This window comes from Culex pipiens, chromosome 3 (assembly GCF_016801865.2).
Source record: "Culex pipiens pallens isolate TS chromosome 3, TS_CPP_V2, whole genome shotgun sequence".
In the NCBI taxonomy this organism is placed as follows: Eukaryota; Metazoa; Arthropoda; class Insecta; order Diptera; family Culicidae; genus Culex; species Culex pipiens.
Window position 1 is genome coordinate 65,530,026 of NC_068939.1, and position 25,529 is coordinate 65,555,554.

Consider the following 25,529-nt stretch of genomic DNA (forward strand, 5'->3'; position numbering starts at 1 on the left):
ACACTTTTGGACTCGACCTTCACCGATTTGGATAAATCTTGGAGGGAACGTTCATCTATCGATAACACTACTCGACAAAACAAAACTTGTGTCAAGGGATTGACGATATCTCATCGGTTCCTCAGAGAAAAGGCATCCCCGAATCCGATGCAATCGACAGAATTTGATTTTATGTCCACGCGGACTGACGAGAAGCTGGTAAATTTTTTAACATAAAAAAATCGAACAATTTAAAAAAAACTTGCGTCTCCTCCCAACTATATGAGCCATCTACAAAAATATGGAGGCGCCTGGTGCATAGCCATTTCCTTTAAGCACAACGGAAACAACCAATACAAATGTATAAAAAAGTTGTCAAGTTCGGGGGGTCCACAGCTAGCATTTTTTGTACGATTATAAAAATAAATATTAAAAGTTTAAAATTAAAATATTTGAAAAACATTTTTTTTAAATATATTTGTTTACTAAAATTTTATGTTTCTCAAAGGTCTATGGGTACTTCGGGATGTCCATGGTAATCCAAGGACTCCCTAGAGTTAAGATCTATGAGTCTACCGCCGTAACAAGCAAGAGGTCGTCGGATTTTGACCCCGGATTATGTGCGTATAGCATCAGTGGATATGGTAGACTACTATATGAATGTAATGGGATGTACATGGTCATCCAAGGACTCCCTGGAGTTAAGATCTACGAGTCTACCGCCGTAACAAGCAAGAGGTCGTCGGATTTTGACCCCGGATCATGTGCGTATAGCACCAGTGGATATGGTAGACTACTATATGAATGTAATGGGATGTCCATGGTCATCCAAGGACTCCCTGGAGTTAAGATCTATGAGTCTACCGCCGTAACAAGCAAGAGGTCGTCGGATTTTGACCCCGGATCATGTGCGTATAGCATCAGTGGATATGGTAGACTACTATATGAATGTAATGGGATGTACATGGTCATCCAAGGACTCCCTGGAGTTAAGATCTACGAGTCTACCGCCGTAACAAGCAAGAGGTCGTCGGATTTTGACCCCGGATCATGTGCGTATAGCATCAGTGGATATGGTAGACTACTATATGAATGTAATGGGATGTACAAGGTCATCCAAGGACTCCCTGGAGTTAAGATCTATGAGTCTACCGCCGTAACAAGCAAGAGGTCGTCGGATTTTGACCCCGGGTCATGTGCGTATAGCACCAGTGGATATGGTAGACTACTATATGAATGTAATGGGATGTACATGGTCATCCAAGGACTCCCTGGAGTTAAGATCTACGAGTCTACTGCCGTAACAAGCAAGAGGTCGTCGGATTTTGACCCCGGATCATGTGAGTATAGCATCAGTGGATATGGTAGACTACTATATGAATGTAATGGGATGTACATGGTCATCCAAGGACTCCCTGGAGTTAAGATCTACGAGTCTACCGCCGTAACAAGCAAGAGGTCGTCGGATTTTGACCCCGGATCATGTGCGTATAGCATCAGTGGATATGGTAGACTACTATATGAATGTAATGGGATGTACAAGGTCATCCAAGGACTCCCTGGAGTTAAGATCTATGAGTCTACCGCCGTAACAAGCAAGAGGTCGTCGGATTTTGACCCCGGGTCATGTGCGTATAGCACCAGTGGATATGGTAGACTACTATATGAATGTAATGGGATGTACATGGTCATCCAAGGACTCCCTGGAGTTAAGATCTACGAGTCTACTGCCGTAACAAGCAAGAGGTCGTCGGATTTTGACCCCGGATCATGTGAGTATAGCATCAGTGGATATGGTAGACTACTATATGAATGTAATGGGATGTACATGGTCATCCAAGGACTCCCTGGAGTTAAGATCTACGAGTCTACCGCCGTAACAAGCAAGAGGTCGTCGGATTTTGACCCCGGATTATGTGAGTATAGCATCAGTGGATATGGTAGACTACTATATGAATGTAATGGGATGTCCATGGTCATCCAAGGACTCCCTGGAGTTAAGATCTATGAGTCTACCGCCGTAACAAGCAAGAGGTCGTCGGATTTTGACCCCGGATCATGTGCGTATAGCATCAGTGGATATGGTAGACTACTATATGAATGTAATGGGATGTACATGGTCATCCAAGGACTCCCTGGAGTTAAGATCTACGAGTCTACCGCCGTAACAAGCAAGAGGTCGTCGGATTTTGACCCCGGATCATGTGCGTATAGCATCAGTGGATATGGTAGACTACTATATGAATGTAATGGGATGTACATGGTCATCCAAGGACTCCCTGGAGTTAAGATCTATGAGTCTACCGCCGTAACAAGCAAGAGGTCGTCGGATTTTGACCCCGGATCATGTGCGTATAGCACCAGTGGATATGGTAGACTACTATATGAATGTAATGGGATGTCCATGGTCATCCAAGGACTCCCTGGAGTTAAGATCTACGAGTCTACCGCCGTAACAAACAAGAGGTCATCGGCTTTTGACCCCGGATCATGTGCGTATAGCATCAGTGGATATGGTAGACTACTATATAAATGTGTTGGGCTCCCTGGAGTTAAGATCTACGAGTTTACCGCCGTAACAAAAAAGAGGTCGCCGTTTGGCTAAAGTGGTAAGCAAGGACTTTTGTTCATCGTTCAAACTTAAATATTTCGATAACTTTACATCGATTGTAGATCTTAACTCCAGGGAGTCCTTGGATGACCATGTACATCCCATTACATTCATATAGTAGTCTACCATATCCACTGATGCTATACGCACATAATCCGGGGTCAAAATCCGACGACCTCTTGCTTGTTACGGCGGTAGACTCATAGATCTTAACTCCAGGGAGTCCTTGGATGACCATGTACATCCCATTACATTCATATAGTAGTCTACCATATCCACTGATGCTATACTCACATGATCCGGGGTCAAAATCCGACGACCTCTTGCTTGTTACGGCAGTAGACTTGTAGATCTTAACTCCAGGGAGTCCTTGGATGACCTTGTACATCCCATTACATTCATATAGTAGTCTACCATATCCACTGATGCTATACGCACATGACCGGGGTCAAAATCCGACGACCTCTTGCTTGTTACGGCGGTAGACTCATAGATCTTAACTCCAGGGAGTCCTTGGATGACCATGGACATCCCATTACATTCATATAGTAGTCTACCATATCCACTGATGCTATACTCACATGTTCCGGGGTCAAAATCCGACGACCTCTTGCTTGTTACGGCGGTAGACTCGTAGATCTTAACTCCAGGGAGTCCTTGGATGACCATGTACATCCCATTACATTCATATAGTAGTCTACCATATCCACTGATGCTATACGCACATGATCCGGGGTCAAAATCCGACGACCTCTTGCTTGTTACGGCAGTAGACTCATAGATCTTAACTCCAGGGAGTCCTTGGATGACCATGTACATCCCATTACATTCATATAGTAGTCTACCATATCCACTGATGCTATACGCACATGACCCGGGGTCAAAATCCGACGACCTCTTGCTTGTTACGGCGGTAGACTCATAGATCTTAACTCCAGGGAGTCCTTGGATGACCTTGTACATCCCATTACATTCATATAGTAGTCTACCATATCCACTGATGCTATACGCACATGATCCGGGGTCAAAATCCGACGACCTCTTGCTTGTTACGGCAGTAGACTCATAGATCTTAACTCCAGGGAGTCCTTGGATGACCATGTACATCCCATTACATTCATATAGTAGTCTACCATATCCACTGATGCTATACGCACATGACCCGGGGTCAAAATCCGACGACCTCTTGCTTGTTACGGCGGTAGACTCATAGATCTTAACTCCAGGGAGTCCTTGGATGACCTTGTACATCCCATTACATTCATATAGTAGTCTACCATATCCACTGATGCTATACGCACATGATCCGGGGTCAAAATCCGACGACCTCTTGCTTGTTACGGCGGTACACTCGTAGATCTTAACTCCAGGGAGTCCTTGGATGACCATGTACATCCCATTACATTCATATAGTAGTCTACCATATCCACTGGTGCTATACGCACATGATCCGGGGTCAAAATCCGACGACCTCTTGCTTGTTACGGCGGTAGACTCGTAGATCTTAACTCCAGGGAGTCCTTGGATGACCTTGTACATCCCATTACATTCATATAGTAGTCTACCATATCCACTGATGCTATACGCACATGATCCGGGGTCAAAATCCGACGACCTCTTGCTTGTTACGGCGGTAGACTCATAGATCTTAACTCCAGGGAGTCCTTGGATGACCATGGACATCCCATTACATTCATATAGTAGTCTACCATATCCACTGATGCTATACGCACATGATCCGGGGTCAAAATCCGACGACCTCTTGCTTGTTACGGCGGTAGACTCGTAGATCTTAACTCCAGGGAGTCCTTGGATGACCATGTACATCCCATTACATTCATATAGTAGTCTACCATATCCACTGATGCTATACTCACATGATCCGGGGTCAAAATCCGACGACCTCTTGCTTGTTACGGCAGTAGACTTGTAGATCTTAACTCCAGGGAGTCCTTGGATGACCTTGTACATCCCATTACATTCATATAGTAGTCTACCATATCCACTGATGCTATACGCACATGACCGGGGTCAAAATCCGACGACCTCTTGCTTGTTACGGCGGTAGACTCATAGATCTTAACTCCAGGGAGTCCTTGGATGACCATGGACATCCCATTACATTCATATAGTAGTCTACCATATCCACTGATGCTATACTCACATGTTCCGGGGTCAAAATCCGACGACCTCTTGCTTGTTACGGCGGTAGACTCGTAGATCTTAACTCCAGGGAGTCCTTGGATGACCATGTACATCCCATTACATTCATATAGTAGTCTACCATATCCACTGATGCTATACGCACATGATCCGGGGTCAAAATCCGACGACCTCTTGCTTGTTACGGCAGTAGACTCATAGATCTTAACTCCAGGGAGTCCTTGGATGACCATGTACATCCCATTACATTCATATAGTAGTCTACCATATCCACTGATGCTATACGCACATGACCCGGGGTCAAAATCCGACGACCTCTTGCTTGTTACGGCGGTAGACTCATAGATCTTAACTCCAGGGAGTCCTTGGATGACCTTGTACATCCCATTACATTCATATAGTAGTCTACCATATCCACTGATGCTATACGCACATGATCCGGGGTCAAAATCCGACGACCTCTTGCTTGTTACGGCGGTACACTCGTAGATCTTAACTCCAGGGAGTCCTTGGATGACCATGTACATCCCATTACATTCATATAGTAGTCTACCATATCCACTGGTGCTATACGCACATGATCCGGGGTCAAAATCCGACGACCTCTTGCTTGTTACGGCGGTAGACTCATAGATCTTAACTCCAGGGAGTCCTTGGATGACCATGTACATCCCATTACATTCATATAGTAGTCTACCATATCCACTGGTGCTATACGCACATGATCCGGGGTCAAAATCCGACGACCTCTTGCTTGTTACGGCGGTAGACTCGTAGATCTTAACTCCAGGGAGTCCTTGGATGACCATGTACATCCCATTACATTCATATAGTAGTCTACCATATCCACTGATGCTATACGCACATGATCCGGGGTCAAAATCCGACGACCTCTTGCTTGTTACGGCGGTAGACTCATAGATCTTAACTCCAGGGAGTCCTTGGATGACCATGGACATCCCATTACATTCATATAGTAGTCTACCATATCCACTGATGCTATACGCACATAATCCGGGGTCAAAATCCGACGACCTCTTGCTTGTTACGGCGGTAGACTCATAGATCTTAACTCTAGGGAGTCCTTGGATTACCATGGACATCCCGAAGTACCTATAGACCTTTGAGTAACATAAAATTTTAGTAAACAAATATATTTAAAAAAAATGTTTTTCAAATATTTTAATTTTAAACTTTTAATATTTATTTTTATAATCGTACAAAAAATGCTAGCTGTGGACCCCCCGAACTTGACAACTTTTTTATACATTTGTATTGGTTGTTTCCGTTGTGCTTAAAGGAAATGGCTATGCACCAGGCGCCTCCATATTTTTGTAGATGGCTCATATAGTTGGGAGGAGACGCAAGTTTTTTTTAAATTGTTCGATTTTTTTATGTTAAAAAATTTACCAGCTTCTCGTCAGTCCGCGTGGACATAAAATCAAATTCTGTCGATTGCATCGGATTCGGGGATGCCTTTTCTCTGAGGAACCGATGAGATATCGTCAATCCCTTGACACAAGTTTTGTTTTGTCGAGTAGTGTAATTAACAGATATCCCAAATTTGGTCCAGATTGGACCATCCCTCTGTTTTTGGCACCTCCCTTTTTTGACGATTTTCTAAAAAACTTTTTTTTCTTTTAATCGTAACTTTGCAACTATTTGAGCAAAAGACTTTCTACAGGTTGCATTTTATAGAAAATTGTCCAAGTAATTTGATAAAAGTAAAATTTTAACCCTTAAATACTTACTAATATTGTATTTTAACGTTTTAAGTATTAAAGTTCAGTTTTGTCCAATTCCTCATTTTTTATTTGTTTTATTTTATCACCATCGTGTTCTACGGATAATTTTACATGATATTAAATATAGACCTCAAACTAAAATGAACTATTGGTGAGATACAGCAATTTTACTGAAAAACCTTGATTTTGCGCTGCACTCTGTCCAATGAATTCAAATCCGAAATAAGTTTCTCACATATAACAACCGAACTATGCGGGATTCATCCCTTTTTGTCGAAAAGTACACCATGTACTTCCAAGTGCTGCGCAAAATCATACTTTTTCAGTAAAATCGCTGTATCTCGCCAATAGTTCATTTTAGTTTGAGGTCTTTATTGATTATTATGTAAAATTGTCCGGGAAAAACGATGAAGAAAAAATAAAACAAATAAAAATATAAGTAATTGGTAAAAACTGATTTTTGATACTTAAACCATTAAAAACTAATATTAGTGGGCATTTATGGGTTAAAATTTTATTTTCATCGAATTCCTTGGACAATTTTTCATAAAATGCAACCTGTAGAAAGTCTTTTGCTCAAGTATTTGCAAAGTTATGATTAAAAGATAAAAAAAAATCTTTGGAATATCGTCAAAATAGAGGGCGGTGCCAAAAATAGAGGGATGGTCAGATCAGCACCAAACTTGGGATTTCTGTTAACTATCGATACATGAACGTTCCCTCCAAGTTGGGTCTAAATCGGTGAAGCTCGAGTCCAAAAGTGTTATCAGTTGAGATGGAATGACCCTTATTTATTTATAAGAATAAAACGAGAGTTGAGTTTAATAATCGATTTTATTTACAACAAGTCAACGATTCTAGTAGTGCTGCTTAATGTTGGAGTAGCTCTCGCCATGGGGATGATGGGCATGACCCACTCGCTGGACATGGGGCTGGAATCCGGTCTTGTGGTCCGAGCTGTAGTCCACAACACGGTGGGTTCCATCGGCCTCATCCAGGGTGTACTGTCCCTTAACGTGATCTCCCTCACGGGACTCCCACTGGCTTTTGTGGTCGTGGGTGTGCGAGTCCTTAACTCCGTACTCGTACTTGTAGCTCGGATGGCTGTGGTGGTAATCTTCATGACCTTGCTCTCCTCCGTAGTACTGAGCAGAGGCAACAACGGCCAGACAGGCAACCAGAGCGATGATCTGTTGAGTAAAAGAACTGTTTAAGAAGTTTGCTTTAATCCAGCTGATAGTACATTACCTTGAACATCTTGGATCTCCTGTATTCCTAATGAATGTTTCAATTAGATGGTTGTTGGTGAACTGATGCCAATTGTTCACCAGCTAAACCATTTTATAGTTTATTGGGCTTCGTTACTCTATCGTTTCAGTTTTCCTTCTTATGTACCGTTTGTCTTAGCTCACATGTGAGGAAAGCGCAGAAGGAAAATTAATAAATTTTCACCTAACTCACTTTAGTAAATAAACTGACCGTAACGAACCGTCACTCAAATCAAATAAAAATCGCAAAAGAATCGTTGACACGCAGCGCAATTAATTGGAGGAATGTCTAAATCAACTCGGATCAACCACATAATATGGCTGCAACATGAGTGACAGGTTTCAACCGTTTGGTGGTTGCATTGCATTTGGTTTGCAATGAGCATTATTTTTTGGAAGAGAGTGGTCGAAAAATGAGCGAAATTATTTGATATATAAACGCTATTGTTTTCCACATCAGTTACAGTTTGCATTCTATACTCAAATCAAACAGTTCAATTCGTTTAACAGGAGATCCAAGATGTTCAAGGTAGAGTTGAAGTTGTTAGATCCTGTAATCAATTTACTCATAATCCCATACAAATACTTAGATCATCGCCCTGGTTGCCTGTCTGGCCGTTGTTGCCTCTGCCCAGTACTACGGAGGAGATCACGGCCATGAAGATTATCACCACAGCCATCCAAGCTACAAGTACGAGTACGGAGTTAAGGACTCGCACACCCATGACCACAAGAGCCAGTGGGAGTCCCGTGAGGGAGACCACGTTAAGGGACAGTACACCCTGGATGAGGCCGATGGAACCCACCGCGTTGTGGACTACAGCTCGGACCACAAGACCGGATTCCAGCCCCATGTCCAGCGAGTGGGTCATGCCCATCATCCTCATGGCGAGAGCTACTCCAACATTAAGCAGCACTACTGAGTGAAGAGACAATAAATAAGGCAATTTTAACTAAATTTTGTTTTGATTTTTTTTTCATTCCATCAAGTTGAGTTATAAATTTATTCAATTTTTATTTCTGGATAGTGAACTAGTGTTATTTTCAAAATATACTTATTTTTGATCACTATACTTTACCCTTTACTATATCAGCACTTCCTGATGCAATTGTGGTCGTTTTGGTCTTGGGATTTCATAAGTGCCAACTGAAAATTATGAAGTGAAGCACTTTAAAAGTTTTGCTAAAAATCAATGTTATTTAAGGCTTTGAATGTTGTTAAAAGGATGATTTTCACTTGATATTATATATTTTTAAAAAGTAATTTCAAATATTTTTGTAATGCATTTAAACGATAGGTTATCCGACAAAGATTTCAAATAGTATAATCACTTAAGTGTCTTTTTTTAAAAAAATCCTATGTACATATCAATGGCGTTATGGTTTTTTGAAAAAAAAAAAAAAAAAAAACTTGATATGAAGTTAAATTTTCAGAACATTTGTAGGACGGGCATTTCTACTTTACAAAAAATTACTAAATTAATGTTAGGAAAGCACCAAACCACGTTATGCTGGATGAGGAAACGTTTTTAAAAATTAATGAAAGAATATTCAGGTAATTTAAATATTTGTTCTGTGTGAAAACAACACATTAAGTGTTCCATTAGGTGACTAAGACAGAAATATGAATCGGCTTATATTTTTGTTATACCAAATATATCAATACACTTAAACACCCAATAATGTTAAGCTCAAAAGCTTTAAAAATTCTGTCGAAATCACCCAGTTTAACAAGTATTGAAGAATGTATACTTTAACATACTCTTAACAGATTTACATAAAATTTAAATGTATGCGCATAAAAACACAAATTACATAAGAATAATTTAAACTCATTTTATTTTCATAAAAGTATTCGTTTAGTAGTGCTGCTTGATGTTGGAGTAGCTCTCGCCATGGGGATGATGAGCATGACCAACTCGCTGGACATGGGGCTGGAATCCGGTCTTGTGGTCCGAGCTGTAGTCCACAACGCGATGGGTTCCGTCCGCCTCATCCACGGTGTACTGCCCCTTAACGTGGTCTCCCTCACGGGACTCCCACTGGCTCTTGTGGTCGTGAGTGTGCGAGTCCTTAACTCCGTACTCGTACTTGTAGCTCGGATGGCTGTTGAAGTCCTCGTAGGCCAGGACGGTGACGGCCAGACAGGCAACCAAGGCGATGATCTGTTGAGTTTGATATGAGGGTTAATGGTCATAAACAATTGTGATTTTGATTTATTTACTTTGAACATTTTGGTTTTAAGATTGATTGAAACGATTGGTTAAAGCGACGATTCAGAACTGATACTTGGTGAAAACGATTGTATGGTTTATATACTGTTCACTTGATTTCTCTAAATTTCGTTCTATGAATCTGCATGCACTTTGGTTGGTTAAATAGCCCATATGAACTTTTTAGGAAAAAAATAAATGCATGCAGTAATTGGGGTCACCTTGTCATACGATTAGTTTATTAGCAGCAATAAGTTAATTAATTTTCAATAGAGTTGTTGGCCCAACTACCAATTCCACTGCCGTGGACCTGAGAGCATGCACTGGTCCAAGACACGAACAGAGTGAAAAGCAAACTCTGAGTTGGAAAATCGGAAAGCTAACGGTATAAAAAACTGAGAACCATTTTCAACCACCATCAGTCAACTCACGTCATTCTTACAGAACAAACCAATCCCAAAACAAGTGATCCAAAATGTTCAAGGTAAGTTACTCATAACCAAAAATATGTGTAACCCTTGACCTTCATAACGTTTTCAACAGGTCATCGCCCTGGTTGCCTGTCTGGCCGTCGCCGTTCTGGCCTACGAGGACTTCAACAGCCATCCGAGCTACAAGTACGAGTACGGAGTTAAGGACTCGCACACCCACGACCACAAGAGCCAGTGGGAGTCCCGGGATGGAGACCACGTTAAGGGACAGTACACCCTGGATGAGGCCGATGGAACCCACCGTGTTGTGGACTACAGCTCGGACCACAAGACCGGATTCCAGCCCCATGTCCAACGAGTGGGTCATGCTCATCATCCCCATGGCGAGAGCTACTCCAACATTAAGCAGCACTATTGAGAAGCTTTAGTTCAAGAGAAATCATGCCATTGAATAATTTTTTTGTGGAATACAAGCCTATTCTTATTTTATAAAAAATTTTAATTTTTTGTATTAATCTTTTAGAATATAGGTTGTTTTGCCTTCCTCACTGAGGTAAGGCTATTATTCTGCTCTAAAAACGAACTTTGTATAAAAACGTCGTAGACCCACCTTCATGTATACATATCGACTCAGAATCGAAAACTGAACAAATGTCTGTGTGTATGTGTGTGTGTATGTATGTATGTGACCAACAAACTAGCTCATGTTTCTCGGCACTTGCTGAACCGATTTGGCCCGAATTTGTTGCATTCGACTTGGTTTAGGGTCCCATAGATCGAGTTTTATACAGATTGAAGTTTCGATAAGTAGTTCAAAAGTTATATATAAAAATGTGTTTTCACACATATCCGGATCTCACATAAATGTATGTAAACTATGTCCGGGTCCATCATCCGACCCATCGTTGGTTAGATTATCAAAATACCTTTCCAACGAGTTCAAAATATTGAAGATCTGGCAACCCTGTCTCGAGATATGCCCACTTAAGTGATATTGATGTACTTTTTGGAAGCCGGATCTCACTTAAATGTATGTAAACTATGTCTGGATCCATCATCCCACCCATCGTTAGTTAGGTTATCAAAAAACCATTCCAAAGAGTTCAAAACATTGAAGATCCGGCAACCCTGCATCGAGATATGGTCACTTAAGTGACATTTATGTACTTTTTTGAAGCTGGATCTCATTTCAATGTATGTAAACTATGTCCGGGTCCATCATCCGACCCATCGTTGGTTAGATTATCAAAAGACCTTTCCAACGAGTTCAAAACATTGAATATCTGGCAACCCTGTCTCGAGATATGCCCACTTAAGTGATATTGATGTACTTTTTGGAAGCCGGATCTCACTTAAATGTATGTAAACTATGTCCGGATCCATCATCCCACCCATCGTTAGTTAGGTTATCAAAAAACCATTCCAACGAGATCCAAACATTGAAGATCTGGCAACCCTGTATCGAGATATGGTCACTTAAGTGACATTTATTTACTTTTTTGAAGCTGGATCTCATTTAAATGTATGTAAACTATGTCTGGATCCATCATCCCACCCATCGTTAGTTAGGTTATCAAAAAACCATTCCAACGAGTTCAAGACATTGAAGATCTGGCAACCCTGCATCGAGATATGGTCACTTAAGTGACATTTATGTACTTTTTTGAAGCTGGATCTCATTTAAATGTATGTAAACTATGTCCGGGTCCATCATCCGACCCATCGTTGGTTAGGTTATCAAAAGACATTTCCAACGAGTCCAAAACATTGATGATCTGGCAACACTGTCTCGAGGTATGACCACTTAAGTGATATTTATGTACTTTTGTATTCCGGATCTAAAAAATAGATGAAATTTTTGTAAAATTCCATCATAACAGCTACTGTTGGTTATTGGTGAGGAAGGTTCCAACCACATGGGTGGATTTAATTAATTTTTTTTTCTCGAACATTATTTTTTTGGCTCTCTCAGTTTTTCTCATATTTTTCATTTTTATTTTCAAAGTTTATTTGCAATGATCTTATCTGCATCTTAAAGTGTTCCATCATGATGTGAATGTAGTATAATTTAACGTATGTTTCCTTGTGCTTTGTTTTGCACAGTGCAACTTAAATTTTTTCTAATCCATAATTTCAAAATAAAAGTGTAAAAAAATAATTTGGGTGATATTTATGGGTGGAATTTTTCTTCTTCAAATCAAACAATTTTTTTGTTAAATGAACATGACAAAAGCCTATATTTTATAGTTGCATAATTATGAGTAACAGAAAAAAACATAAAGAAAATCGTCAAATAGGCGGTGGCAAAAAAGAGGATAGACCATTAAGACCAACAAAAAAGACCTAATCAGTATTATATTTTTTTGGTCCTACTGGGAGTCCAAATGAACCTCCAAAAATTGGCTAGTTCTACGATTGGCACAGAATCATTGAATAACCTCCCGAATAACTTCTTCAAAAAATAGGCTAACTTAAGTTTAAAAAAGAAATAATTAGAAAATTGCGATTTAATTAAAATAAATTTGCCAAGGAGAACCCAAAAACTAAAATTTTGATTTAATATTCATAGTGCATCAATATAGTGCATTTAACGATATTAAATATTTTTATGTATTGACTCCCATAAATTTTCCGAAATTGAGTAAAAAAACTATTTTTTTTTCAGCAAATGGAAGAGACGATACGAGAAAGTATTTTATTATTATATCTAAATTTATTGAAATAAGTCACAAAAACAGGAGAAAATAATAAAAATAAGAATATGTTTGTATTTTACAAAAGTTTTATTCAATGGCATGTTTTCTCTTGAACTAAAACTTCTCAATAATGCTGCTTGATGTTGGAGTAGCTCTCGCCATGGGGATGATGGGCATGACCCACTCGCTGGACATGGGGCTGGAATCCGGTCTTGTGGTCCGAGCTGTAGTCCACAACGCGGTGGGTTCCATCGGCCTCATCCACGGTGTACTGTCCCTTAACGTGGTCTCCCTCACGGGACTCCCACTGGCTCTTGTGGTCGTGGGTGTGCGAGTCCTTAACTCCGTACTCGTACTTGTAGCTCGGATGGCTGTTGAAGTCCTCGTAGGCCAGGACGGCGACGGCCAGACAGGCAACCAGGGCGATGACCTGTTGAAAACGTTATGAAGGTTAGATGTCAAACATATTTTAAGTTTTGAATAACTTACCTTGAACATTTTGGATCACTTGTTTTGGGATTGGTTTGTTCTGTAAGAATGACGTGAGTTGACTGATGGTGGTTGAAAATGGTTCTCAGTTTTTTATACCGTTAGCTTTCCGATTTTCCGACTCTGAGTTTGCTTTCCACTCTGTTCGTGTCTTGGACCAGAGCATGCTCTCAGGTGCATGGCAGTGGAATTGGTAGTTGGGCCAACAACTCTATTGAAAATTAATTAACTTATTGCTGCCAATAAACTAATCGTTTGACAAGGTGACACCTTCACAATTTACTGCATGCATTTTGGTACTCCAAAAAGTACATAATATTATGAGAAGTTAAGCAGTTAGAAACCATGCAATGCATTTTGCATACATGCAGTTTCACAGAACATGGTTGGTGAAGTCGAGAAAAAACAGTATAAAAGCTAGATGATTTATATGACAAGTATCAGTCCTCAAGTATCGATTCTACCAATCGTTTCAATCAATCTATAGATCCACAATGTTTAAGGTATGTTAATTAAATGTCTTGAATTGTACAAACTCCAACCTTCATATTAAATTTGATAGGTCATCGCCCTGGTTGCCTGTCTGGCCGTCGCCGTCCTGGCCTACGAGGACTTCCACAGCCATCCGAGCTACAAGTACGAGTACGGAGTTAAGGACTCGCACACCCATGACCACAAGAGTCAGTGGGAGTCCCGTGAGGGTGATCACGTTAAGGGACAGTACACCGTGGATGAGGCCGATGGAACCCACCGTGTTGTGGACTACAGCTCGGACCACAAGACCGGATTCCAGCCCCATGTCCAACGAGTGGGTCATGCTCATCATCCCCATGGCGAGAGTTACTCTAACATCAAGCAGCATTACTAAAAGTACCATATATTATATCCAAATAAAAGTATCATATTTATCTTCAAATCTACAATCAGTTTTTATTCGACTCATGGATGTAACTTCTGAAGGTCCTGGTCAATAACAGAGTAGCAACTGTGGGTGACACCTATGCATTTTCTTATGATTAAATCTACAATCAGTTGTTATTCCTTTGTAATCGTTAAGAATTTATACTTACTGTTAATTAATTATAATGAAATATGTGCATTATTTGAATTTTGGAGAACGATTTTTTTTTCATTGACGAAATTTGAATGTTGTGGATTAAGAGGTATGATATTTTTGATAATTTTTCTTTGAAACATCAATGTTGTGTTTATATGATTAACGTGACTTTTAAAATATCAATGAGCCAACTACATTTTAGTCAATTCCCTCGAGATTCACATTTATTTTTTATTTCCAAATCATTTAGTTCAAAAATCTTAAAATTGATTTTGTCAATTTAGTTTATTTTTCAAATCATTTTTGATGAATTTTCTTACAAGAGAATAGATTAGCATGGTCAATTTTTATTTTCGGTCATTGATTACTCTTTATAATTCTTTGGTTAAGATTATTGTATTCCTAATCTATTTTTTTATTATCACCCAAGAGTCTCACATTTTGGGCTTTTTAGCAAACTTTGTCTGCAAAAGGTAACCAACTTTGGAGCAAAATGCGAACCCGAATGCAAGTTCCCATTTCATTGCGATAGTGCTTTTTGGAATTTCCATTTCAATATTTAATCATTTGTAAAATTAATTTGCCTTGCCAAAATTCTAACCTTATTTTTTTTTTTCATTAAATGTAACAATCTAGCGAAGTAAATTTTGATCATTATATTTTTAAGAAGGTAAATCCGTTTTGCTATTGAAATTTTTTTTGAGAGTAGATTGTTCTCATTTTTATAACTTTAATGTTTTGTTCGTTATCTGGGACTAACTTTATAGTTATATTTGAAAATAATAAGAAAAAAGAAAAACGTAGTTTGCTTGCAAAAGTTATTTTTATTCAATGGCAATTTGGTTGTTTTATCGTTATCCGTCTAGTAGTGCTGCTTGATGTTGGAGTAGCTCTCGCCATGAGGATGATGGGCATGACCAACTCGCTGGACATGGGGCTGGAATCCGGTCTTGTGGTCCGAGCTGTAGTCCACAACGCGGTGGGTTCCATCGGCCTCATCCACGGTGTACTGTCCCTTAACGTGGTCTCCCTCACGGGACTCCCACTGGCTCTTGTGGTCATGGGTGTGCGAGTCCTTTACTCCGTACTCGTACTTGTAGCTCGGATGGCTGTTGTAGTCCTCGTAGGCCAGGACGGCGACGGCCAGACAGGCAACCAGGGCGATGACCTGTTGAAAACGTTAAAGAGATTAGAAATCTTCTAAATTTTAGTAACCACAGTTTTGATTACCTTGAACATTTTGGATGTACTGTTAGATTTGGGAACTGATCTGCTTGAGTTCTAAATGAAGACTGATATTTTCTCTCTTGACAACCACTTCAATTTAAACTCAACAGCTTGATACTTTAAAAAATGGCATGTGCAGTTCTTTACAGAGCAATTCAAATCAATTTTTCCACATGTTTTGCAATACGTAAAATTTTGCACACCACAAAATTTGTCTCTTTTCCTTTCGCACAGAACGGTTGGTTTCACTGCCTCTGCTGGTGGAAGCTAACCGTGAAAATTTCGTTCAATTCTCCTATTGCCGGTTCGTAATAAGCCGGGTGGCGTTGAGTTACACCCACCAAACGTGCAGAAAAGCGCCACCTTTTGGTTCAACGTCTAAGTGGTGGCCAAGGTCAGTGGCAACTGCACTTGTTCAAAGTGGCTTATTAGACATTGGCAAAAATGGACATGCAAAAATTTGGAGAAATTTTGCCAAACCCAACGGTGAGCTATAAATTTCTTGAGGTAGGTTGAACAAAACATCAGTTCAGTCCCAGCTTTTCAACTATTCAGTTCTAGAAACTATTTCAGCAAGTGCAAGATGTTCAAGGTAGGATACCGAAAATTTAAATGGGGAAGCATGTTTCAAACCACGATTTCTCAAATTGACAGATTACCGCCCTTATTGTGTGCCTGGCCGTTGCTGCCCTGGCCTATGAGGATAGCCATCCAAGCTACAAGTACGAGTACGGAGTCAAGGACTCGCATACCCACGACCACAAGAGCCAGTGGGAGTCCCGGGATGGAGACCACGTTAAAGGACAGTACACCGTGGATGAGGCCGATGGAACCCACCGTGTTGTGGACTACAGCTCGGACCACAAGACCGGATTCCAGCCCCATGTCCAGCGAGTGGGTCATGCCCATCATCCCCATGGCGAGAGCTACTCCAACATCAAGCAACACTACTAAGAATGGCCATTGAACTTCTGTGATGCATTTGAGGATATTTACGCGAAAAGAATAAATTTTTCTGATTGCTCTAAAAACTTTGAATTCAGACATTATAGAATCCGAATTAGTAGTTAATGGAACTTGTTGCATCATGACGTTTTTTTCAGCACGTGTACTACACCCAGAACTAGGTATCGGCATACGAGAGGAAAAAGAGCACGGTTTGGTAGTAAAATGGTACTGTGTGCGGACGGAGAGGATAAATCCCGAAGTTACCGAGAGTACTTTACTCATGGGTTCATTTTCCAAAAATGTTCATCTATCAAATAAAAAAGTACCGGTACTGAAACTCGAACACAAAACCTTCGGTTTTTTGAACCGTGCCTTTGCCGTATGGGCCACCAAGGTACGGTCACTAAGTGGCGGTCATTTGTCCATATAAGCCACTCAATAGAGGAGAAAAGCAACTCGCGAAAAAAATTTGAGGCTAGGAATTTTGACAGGTATGAGTTTCATAAAGTATTCGCCTCCTTTTCTCTCCCACAGAAAACCTGGGAACGAGGTAGCTGTCAAACTAGGCCAAAATGTTAAAGTCACTCACAAAATGAACTTTTGAGTGATTTGAGTTCATTTCTGACGTCACGATTTTCTCCTCTATAGGATGAGCTGTTTCAATGAACGAATGAACACGCGAGAGGTCTTTACTGCCAACATTAGAGGCACGCTGGAATTAGATGCTGTTCCCCTAGTACTTTCCTCACGTTTCTTTTCGGGAGGACAATTCCCTCGGCCTTTAACTTTGGGTGTACGTGTCATTTATTCTACCAAGTTAACCAAGTTGAATAAAAACGACGAGTGCTGAAAAATCAAGTTTTGCAACAAGTTTAGTTCAACATATATATTTTTTTTTTGATTGTGGAAAACCGCTTTGAATTGTATTTTTCAGTGAATGTTTTGTTTTCCCACTTGAATTTCATTTTCTATCAAGATGATGATGAAAGTGTTAATCTCCAGAACAGTATCGAAAAGTTTTATTTTCAATGCAGGTGATCAAATAAATGCTGAAAAGTACTTTTTTACGAGGAAAAGTTTCCTATCTTTTCGTTCAAGTTTTCAAACAACCCTTTCAAAGATAAGGCGAGATTTTTGAAACTCCAAACAACTTTTTTTAAGCTCAACTTTCTTTTTGCGAAAATGGTCAAAATGGCATTTTTTAATCACCCCAACGCACCCAATGATAAAATAAATGCAGGTCTAATATTTCCAGCCAAGGAACCAGTTTTGGGATCGACCAGACAATTTTTCGAATCTTGATGTTTACGTAGGGGGAATCGATGTACAAATATAAAGTGATTGTATTTTTTTCTGAAGAATTTTTTCTAGAAGTTTGAATACATTAACTTGATGATAGGTTTCTCCACTGAAAAAATCATCAGCGAATGTATGATTTTTGAGGTTAGTTTAAACTCACAAAAATAAATTCATGTCTTTAAATAATTTTGGACAATTGCAGGAGTCACAATATCGAACCATTAACTTTTCGGCAGTCGCGCTAGTGTACTTTGTGCACTGTTTGTAAGACCGTTTGTAAGAGAGGCCTCAAAAAACGCGACCGAAAGGTTAAAAAACATTGAATGAGATGGATTTTTGGAAAAATATTGCGAATAATGATCGAAGAAACACACTTTTTTGTTTGGGCAAAAAAAAGTAGTGTACGTAATGCAAACAATAGTCAACTTTCTCCATATACACAGGTGACCTGCCTTCAGCTTCTTGGACCTCCTGTGGTCTTTTCGGCCAGACGCTTTGAGAGCTGTTAGCTAACTGGTGTTTAATTCAATTAATAACAGAACATTTATACTGCACTCAAAACACGATATGCTTGTGTTTATTTTAAGCTGTTGAAAAAGCGTGTTGGCACGCTATTTTCAGAGAAGAGTGTTTAGGCGAATCATAAATCTCTTTATAGGTACGTTCAAACTTTCTTCTTGCTGACTTAAAAAAAACTGAATATCAATTAAATTAAAGTGGATCAGTAGTTAAATTGAACAGGTAGCAAAAACGGAATCGATACAGCTATTTTTAACTTGTCAAATACCGGCACAATTTTTTTCAATTCAATGCAACTTTCCTGAATCTCAAAAATACCATTTTGCTTCATTTTTTCCTCCATAACATAAAAAAACAACAGGCAAAACAAATTTTATAAGCGAAAGAAGTTAGTTTGATTTGGCAATTTATAATCTAATAAATTTAACTAAAATCTCCCTGACTAAAACCAACTTTAAAAAATAAAGTACTAAAACAGCACCCAATTTAATGCTACTCATATTGGAATAATTGTCATTTTCATGACATATAATTTGGTGGTTCAGTCTGGTTTTAAAGCAAGTGGAGCTTCTGAAAAAATAACTGTAATACTGCCTATAAAACTTCATCCGTTTTTCTCAGCTAAATGGAACATTTATAAAACACGGGAATGTATCAGAAAAATGCTAAACAGCAAAATATTTGCGTTATAAGGCACATTTATTAACATTTAATTTCAGTCGTGTTGATTTGTTAGTTCAATCAACCAACATCCGTTTAGTAGTGCTGCTTAATGTTGGAGTAGCTCTCGCCATGGGGATGATGGGCATGACCCACTCGCTGAACATGGGGCTGGAATCCGGTCTTGTGGTCCGAGCTGTAGTCCACCACGCGGTGGGTTCCATCGGCCTCATCCAGGGTGTACTGTCCAGTGACGTGGTCACCATCACGGTGTTCCCAGGCACTCTTGTGGTCATGGGTGTGTCCATCCTTGACTCCGTACTCGAACTTGTAGCTCGGATGGCTATCTTCGTAGGCCAGGGCAGCGACGGCCAGGCACACAATCAGGGCGGTGATCTGTCATTTAACAAATATGATTAAAAACATGTTTTCTTTTTCTTTAAATTGTTGATATCCTACCTTGAACATCTTGAATCTCCTGTGTAGATTTGTTGGTTAATCTTTGAAAAGCTGCTAGAAGACTGATGCCAGTTCCAACGGAACTCAGAACTTTTATACCCAAGCACAATTTTCATTTCGGACGATTCTCCTTGGCGATTGATCTTTTCCACGCCCCTGGCGCAGTTTTTCGTGCACCCACCCAATTGGGAAATTCTGCGTCCATTAGAAGTGGTCCAAGCGCGCGCTCACTCGTTTCCACCTGCTTGGAGTTCATTAGCGTGCAGCACGACCTTGCCGGCGTCGTTTTTGCGGTTTTTGCAGTCACACATCCGAAAGTGGCCACCGCATGAATAAGCAGGTGCCGTTTTTGGAGCTTTTAAATAAGTTATATTCTGTCTGGAAATTGAGTTTATGCATGTAATTTGGAATGTTTGGCAAACTCAGCACCAAGCTTTATAAAACTATAACATGTGCGATTCTTAGCTAGAAGCTACACCAAAATGTCACTCTTTTCAATTTTCAATGTGCTTTTTATTAGGGTGTAACAAAAATGACTTTTTGGCGGGCATTCAAGGGTTTGTTCCGGTGGGCGTATTGAGCCCAAATCCAAAATATGAGCTTGATTGGGCGTAATAGAAGCCGGTGCTTTGCATTTGAATTTTAAATAGGGTTTAACCCGTAAAAAAAAGATTTTTTCAAAAATGTCGCTTTTTGAGGCATTTTGGCTACTGAAGCGTTTATTTTCAACATCGTTGGCGTTCAGGCCAGATCCTTGCGCATCTTTTGGTATATGGGACATTCCAGGTCAACTGAGTACACTTTTGGACTCGACCTTCTCCGATTTGGACCATACTTGGAGGGAACGTTCATCTATTGATAGTTAACAGAAAGCCCAAGTTTTGTGCTGATTTGACCAACCCTCTATTTTTAGCACCGCCCTCTTTTTTGACGAATTTCCAAAAAAACTTTTTTTTTTTCTTTTAATCATAACTTTGCAACTATTTGAGAAAAAAAACTTTCTATAGGTGGGTAATTCTCCGCCAACTCACACAGCAGTTGCCCCGACCCCTCTTCGATTTGCGTGAAACTTTGTCCTAAGGGGTAACTTTTGTCCCTGATCACGAATCCGAGGTCCATTTTTTGATATCTCGTGACCGAGGGGCGGTACGACCCCTTCCATTTTTGAACATGCGAAAAAAGAGGTGTTTTTCAATAATTTGCAGCCTGAAACGGTGATGAGATAGAAATTTGGTGTCAAAGGGACTTTTATGTAAAATTAGACGCCCGATTTGATGGCGTACTCAGAATTCCGAAAAAAAACGTATTTTTCATCGAAAAAACACTAAAAAAGTTTTAAAAATTAAATCGCGATAACTCGTGATGTTTATAAGCAAACCCATTATGTTTTTACATCAAAATTTTTGTAATTGTCTGCTCTACAACTTTGTAGAACATTGTTACACTCTAAAAAATAACCCTGCAAAGTTAGAAAAAACACGTAATTGTAAAATGATAAATTTTGTTATAAATAAAAAAATGACCCTTCTGGGTCAATGTAGATTCAAAAAGAACATTAAATTTTCCTTAAAATGACATGTTCCAAAATTTTTTACAGTCGAGTAACGGAAAATGGGACAAATTTTAAAACTTTTTTAGTGTTTTTTCGATGAAAAATACGTTTTTTCGGAATTCTGAGTACGCCATCAAATCGGGCGTTTAATTTTACATAAAAGTCCCTTTGACACCAAATTTCTATCTCATCACCGTTTCTGGCTGCAAATTAATGAAAAACACCTCTTTTTTCGCATGTTAATAAATGGAAGGGGTCGTACCGCCCCTCCGTCACGAGATATCAAAACACGGACCTCGGATTCGTGATCAGGGACAAAAGTTACCCCTTAAGACAAAGTTTCACGCAAATCGAAGTGGGGTCGGGGCAACTTTTCCCGATTTCGTGTGAGTTGGTAGAGAATTACCCAGGTTGCATTTTATAGAAAATTGGCCAAGAAATTCGATAAAAAAAATTTCAACCTTTTAATGCCAACTTATATTATGTTTTAACGTTTAACTATCAAAATTCAGTTTTGACCAATTCCTTATATTTTTATTTGTTATATTTTATTATCATCGTGTTCCCCAGACAATTTTACATAATAATCAATGTAGACCTCAAACTAAAATGAACTATTGGTGAGATACAGCGATTTTACTGAAAAAGCTTGATTTTGCGCTGCACTGTGATATGAATATAAATCGGAAATAAGTTTCTCGCTTATAACCGAACTAAGTGGGATTCATTCTTTTTTGTTGAAAAGTACATACATACATGCTGCGCAAAATCAATTTTTTTCAGTAAAATCGCTATATCTCGCCAATAGGTCATTTTAGTTAGAGGTCTACATTGATTATTATGTATAATTTTCCGGGAAACACGATGGTAATGAAAGGATGGTAAGGAATTGGTCAAAACTGAATTTTAATATTTAAAACGTTAAAATAGAATATAAGTGGGCATTTAAGGCTTAAAATGTTATTATTATCAAATTTCTTGGACAATTTTCTACAAAATGCAACCTCTAGGAAGTCTGTTGCTCAAAGAGTTGCGAAGTTATCATTAAAATAAATTTTTTTTTTAGAAAATCCTCAAAAAAGAGGGCAGTGCCAACAATAGACGGATCATTACCAAACTTTGGATTTCTGTTAACTATTGATATATAAACGTTCCCTCCAAGTTGGGTCCAAATCGGTGAAGGTCGAGTCCAAAAGTGCACTCAGTTGACCTGGAATGACCCATATGTAATGACATTGGGGAGTTTCTTCTTTTATTTTGCCACTACAGCCAAAACACTCGAAAAAACTTGAGATTATTTTGAAATGGAGCCGAAGAATCGGAAAAAATTGTAAATAAAAGCATACCATTTTATATAAAAAAAAGTTTCTGTGACACCTTTTTCGAATAGCTCATTAACGATTGTATACTTATAGTACATCAATGCCCAAAATAGAAAATTATAGAAAAAATGTCTCAGCCTTTGATAAATATTTTCTTATTACAGGTGCTGTCGTTTGTAAATTATTTTTAAATAGCAAAAAATCTTATATTTAATAATAATTCAACCTAAAATTGCATTTTACTTGAAAACGATAGACTTTATCAAAATCAATTAAATTGAAAATTTCATTAGGCAATTCATATGTATTTTCAAAATCTTCAAGCTTGATTACCAATTTTGCACTACTTATTTCTTGCGCAAAATATGCTTTCTTTTCATATCTCTTATTTTTAATTTTACATAAAAGTATTTTGAAAACTAAAATTTCAGTGACAATTTTGCGTATTTTTTTCCCAATTTTATTTAAATAATTTTAATCCCTATCACAACCAATATCCTTGCCGAAGAAACTTAAGACTGCAGGAAAAAAATAAACAAAAAATTATCCATTGCATGTTTGTCATAATTTCTTGTCAATTAATTTAGTTTTTGATTTTAGCTTTTTCATCCTTTCAGGCCTGAATCCAAAAAAAAACTTATTCAATGGTGAGAAAATAACTCTTATGACCATACAAACATTTAAGGCTAGCGTTGGAAATTTTTATATTTGACCCATCAGAGCTGAAAGGGTTAAACCGACCGGAGCAGACGGTAATAACTTTGGAATAACATTTTTTGATATTTGAAAATACTAGGCCAATAACATTTTTTGTTATTTATAACAAGTTTTGTTATTCGCTGTTATGATTTTTTTGTTATTGGAATGTTATTGTAATAACAAACTTATAACATTTTTAGTTATTCTTCGAATAAATCTTTGTTATTATTTTTTGTTATTTTAACAACTAATCCGATCATCCCAATAACAGTTGGAGTTATTCTTCCATAACAAAAAATGTTATTCCCAAGTTGTGTTTGCTTTCAATCAATATCAGACCAATAACAAATTTTGTTATGATAACATAAACTGTTATCCAACTCTTATGCAAAAATGATTTTTTCAAGAAGAATCCATAACACTTTTTGTTATTTTAACAGAATTTGTTATTGAAATTGCATGAATTTTGTTATTACCGTCTGCCCGGGGAATTAGAAAAAAGATCATCTAAATCCATCGAACTTCTAATGTTGGCATATCAGCACTTTGAAAAGCGTTTCCAACTGAAATCGAGGAATAGGAAGTGACCAAGCAACCAAGCAAGTGTTACATAATAAGTTGATGAAATTGAGAAAATCAGCAAATTGGATGCACAGAAAAAAAAATCATGGTAATATTACATCTGGAAATAATTTTACCACTTTTCTGATGTAATGTCACTTTTTCAGTTTAAATTGAGGTAAAATTACATCATAAAAGAGGTAATATTCAACCTTCCAAAATTACAGCTTCCAAATTTACATTATTTTTTCTGTGTGGAGTAAGAAGCGAGTGCATAACCTGCCAAACAAATGCGAATTTAGGGGCAAATTAATATGATGGTTTTAAAAAAGCTCAACAGTATCACTTAAAGCAAAAACAAAACATAACTTGATACGATAAAACCCCCTGCTCAAAAGTCATTAACTGAAATTACCCGCTTAATTTTCGTCGGCAATAAGTTGACACTGTGCCCTGCCCACTTAATTGTGCAGTTCGACCGCACCAATTTCGTTAATGCTATAATGTTTAAATCAATTCGACCACATCATTCCTCCATTCTTTCGAGACGACATGGAACTTCGCTCCACTAAAAGGAGGAAATAAAAATCCACAAGAAATTTCACCTCACGACAGAAAAGCTCAAGTGCTATTTATTACAGAAAATGAGGTACTTTTTGGGGACAGGAAATTTCGTAATATTCCTCGGAGATCCAAAAATTGCCCCAAAAAAAGCGATCCAACTTAACTTAATTATAGGATCGTCGCACGGTGCGACAAGCTCGACGTATGTTCGCTAATTGCATCGAAGAGAGTACCAATTTTGTGCGCTACATGGAACCCATTTTCACCCCATGACCTCTCTGACGGATCGTGCCTGTTATCACATCACTCACCACACTGCCAGATTGGGTTGGCCGTGCCGCGGGGTTGACTGAGATCGAGTGTGACATGGAACATGGACTGGTCGTCAGGCGTCGAAAGTACATGTCATCTGGACCACGCGGACAATTGTCGTCTTGTCGTGGCGGGCGTGGGAACAGCTTGTGACATAATTGGTTGACGGTGCTAACTTTAAGGTTTTTGGATTTTGGGAGTTTCTTTATATTGAATTTTTACTTCTGGGAGTGATAAAATTTAAATGGCCAGCAAATTTATTTCCAAAAATGTCTTTTTAATAATGCTGCTTAATGTTGGAGTAGCTCTCGCCATGGGGATGATGGGCATGACCAACTCGCTGGACATGGGGCTGGAATCCGGTCTTGTGGTCCGAGCTGTAGTCCACCACACGGTGGGTTCCATCGGCCTCATCCACGGTGTACTGTCCCTTAACGTGGTCACCCTCACGGGACTCCCACTGGCTCTTGTGGTCATGGGTGTGCGAGTCCTTCACTCCGTACTCGTACTTGTAGCTCGGATGGCTGTGGAAGTCCTCGTAGGCCAGGACGGCGACGGCCAGACAGGCAACCAGGGCGATGACCTGTTGAAAACGTTGTGAAGGTTAGAGGTCAAACACAATTTTGGTTTAAAATAGTTTACTTTGAACATTTTAGATCTTTAGGTTTAATGGTTTGGAAACGATTGGTTGAAGTGATACTTGAAGACTGATGACTTACCAAGCTTTCATTCAGTTTTTATACTGTTCATTTCTT

General features: G+C 39.0%; 7 protein-coding genes across 7 annotated transcripts in view; 4 read left to right on the forward strand and 3 right to left on the reverse strand.

Annotated features, from left to right (window-relative positions):
* The window catches only part of LOC120421624 (uncharacterized), a 97,357-nt gene that overhangs the window by 65,751 nt on the left and 6,077 nt on the right, over window positions 1-25,529 (forward strand). The window lies entirely within an intron of this gene.
* Window positions 8,287-8,689, forward strand: LOC120421638 (cuticle protein 19-like). The gene is made up of 2 exons (XM_039584869.2): window positions 8,287-8,295; window positions 8,357-8,689. Exons 1-2 carry the CDS (start codon window positions 8,287-8,289, stop codon window positions 8,687-8,689), a joined length of 342 nt encoding a protein of 113 aa, XP_039440803.1.
* On the reverse strand, window positions 9,626-10,014 carry LOC120421651 (cuticle protein 19-like). The gene is made up of 2 exons (XM_039584884.1): window positions 9,991-10,014; window positions 9,626-9,931 (listed from the first exon to the last, which is right to left on the reverse strand). The coding sequence occupies exons 1-2, from the start codon at window positions 9,997-9,999 to the stop codon at window positions 9,626-9,628; spliced, it is 315 nt and encodes a 104-aa protein (XP_039440818.1). The 5' UTR covers window positions 10,000-10,014.
* On the forward strand, window positions 10,455-10,828 carry LOC120421649 (cuticle protein 19-like). The gene is made up of 2 exons (XM_039584882.1): window positions 10,455-10,463; window positions 10,523-10,828. The coding sequence occupies exons 1-2, from the start codon at window positions 10,455-10,457 to the stop codon at window positions 10,826-10,828; spliced, it is 315 nt and encodes a 104-aa protein (XP_039440816.1).
* LOC120421645 (cuticle protein 19-like) lies at window positions 12,585-13,899 on the reverse strand. The gene is made up of 2 exons (XM_039584878.2): window positions 13,596-13,899; window positions 12,585-13,536 (listed from the first exon to the last, which is right to left on the reverse strand). Exons 1-2 carry the CDS (start codon window positions 13,602-13,604, stop codon window positions 13,231-13,233), a joined length of 315 nt encoding a protein of 104 aa, XP_039440812.1. The 5' UTR covers window positions 13,605-13,899; the 3' UTR covers window positions 12,585-13,230.
* On the forward strand, window positions 14,069-15,203 carry LOC128093270 (cuticle protein 19-like). Its single transcript, XM_052709439.1, has 2 exons — window positions 14,069-14,098; window positions 14,158-15,203. Exons 1-2 carry the CDS (start codon window positions 14,090-14,092, stop codon window positions 14,461-14,463), a joined length of 315 nt encoding a protein of 104 aa, XP_052565399.1. The 5' UTR covers window positions 14,069-14,089; the 3' UTR covers window positions 14,464-15,203.
* Window positions 15,336-15,972, reverse strand: LOC120421642 (cuticle protein 19-like). Its single transcript, XM_039584873.2, has 2 exons — window positions 15,883-15,972; window positions 15,336-15,820 (listed from the first exon to the last, which is right to left on the reverse strand). The coding sequence occupies exons 1-2, from the start codon at window positions 15,889-15,891 to the stop codon at window positions 15,515-15,517; spliced, it is 315 nt and encodes a 104-aa protein (XP_039440807.1). The 5' UTR covers window positions 15,892-15,972; the 3' UTR covers window positions 15,336-15,514.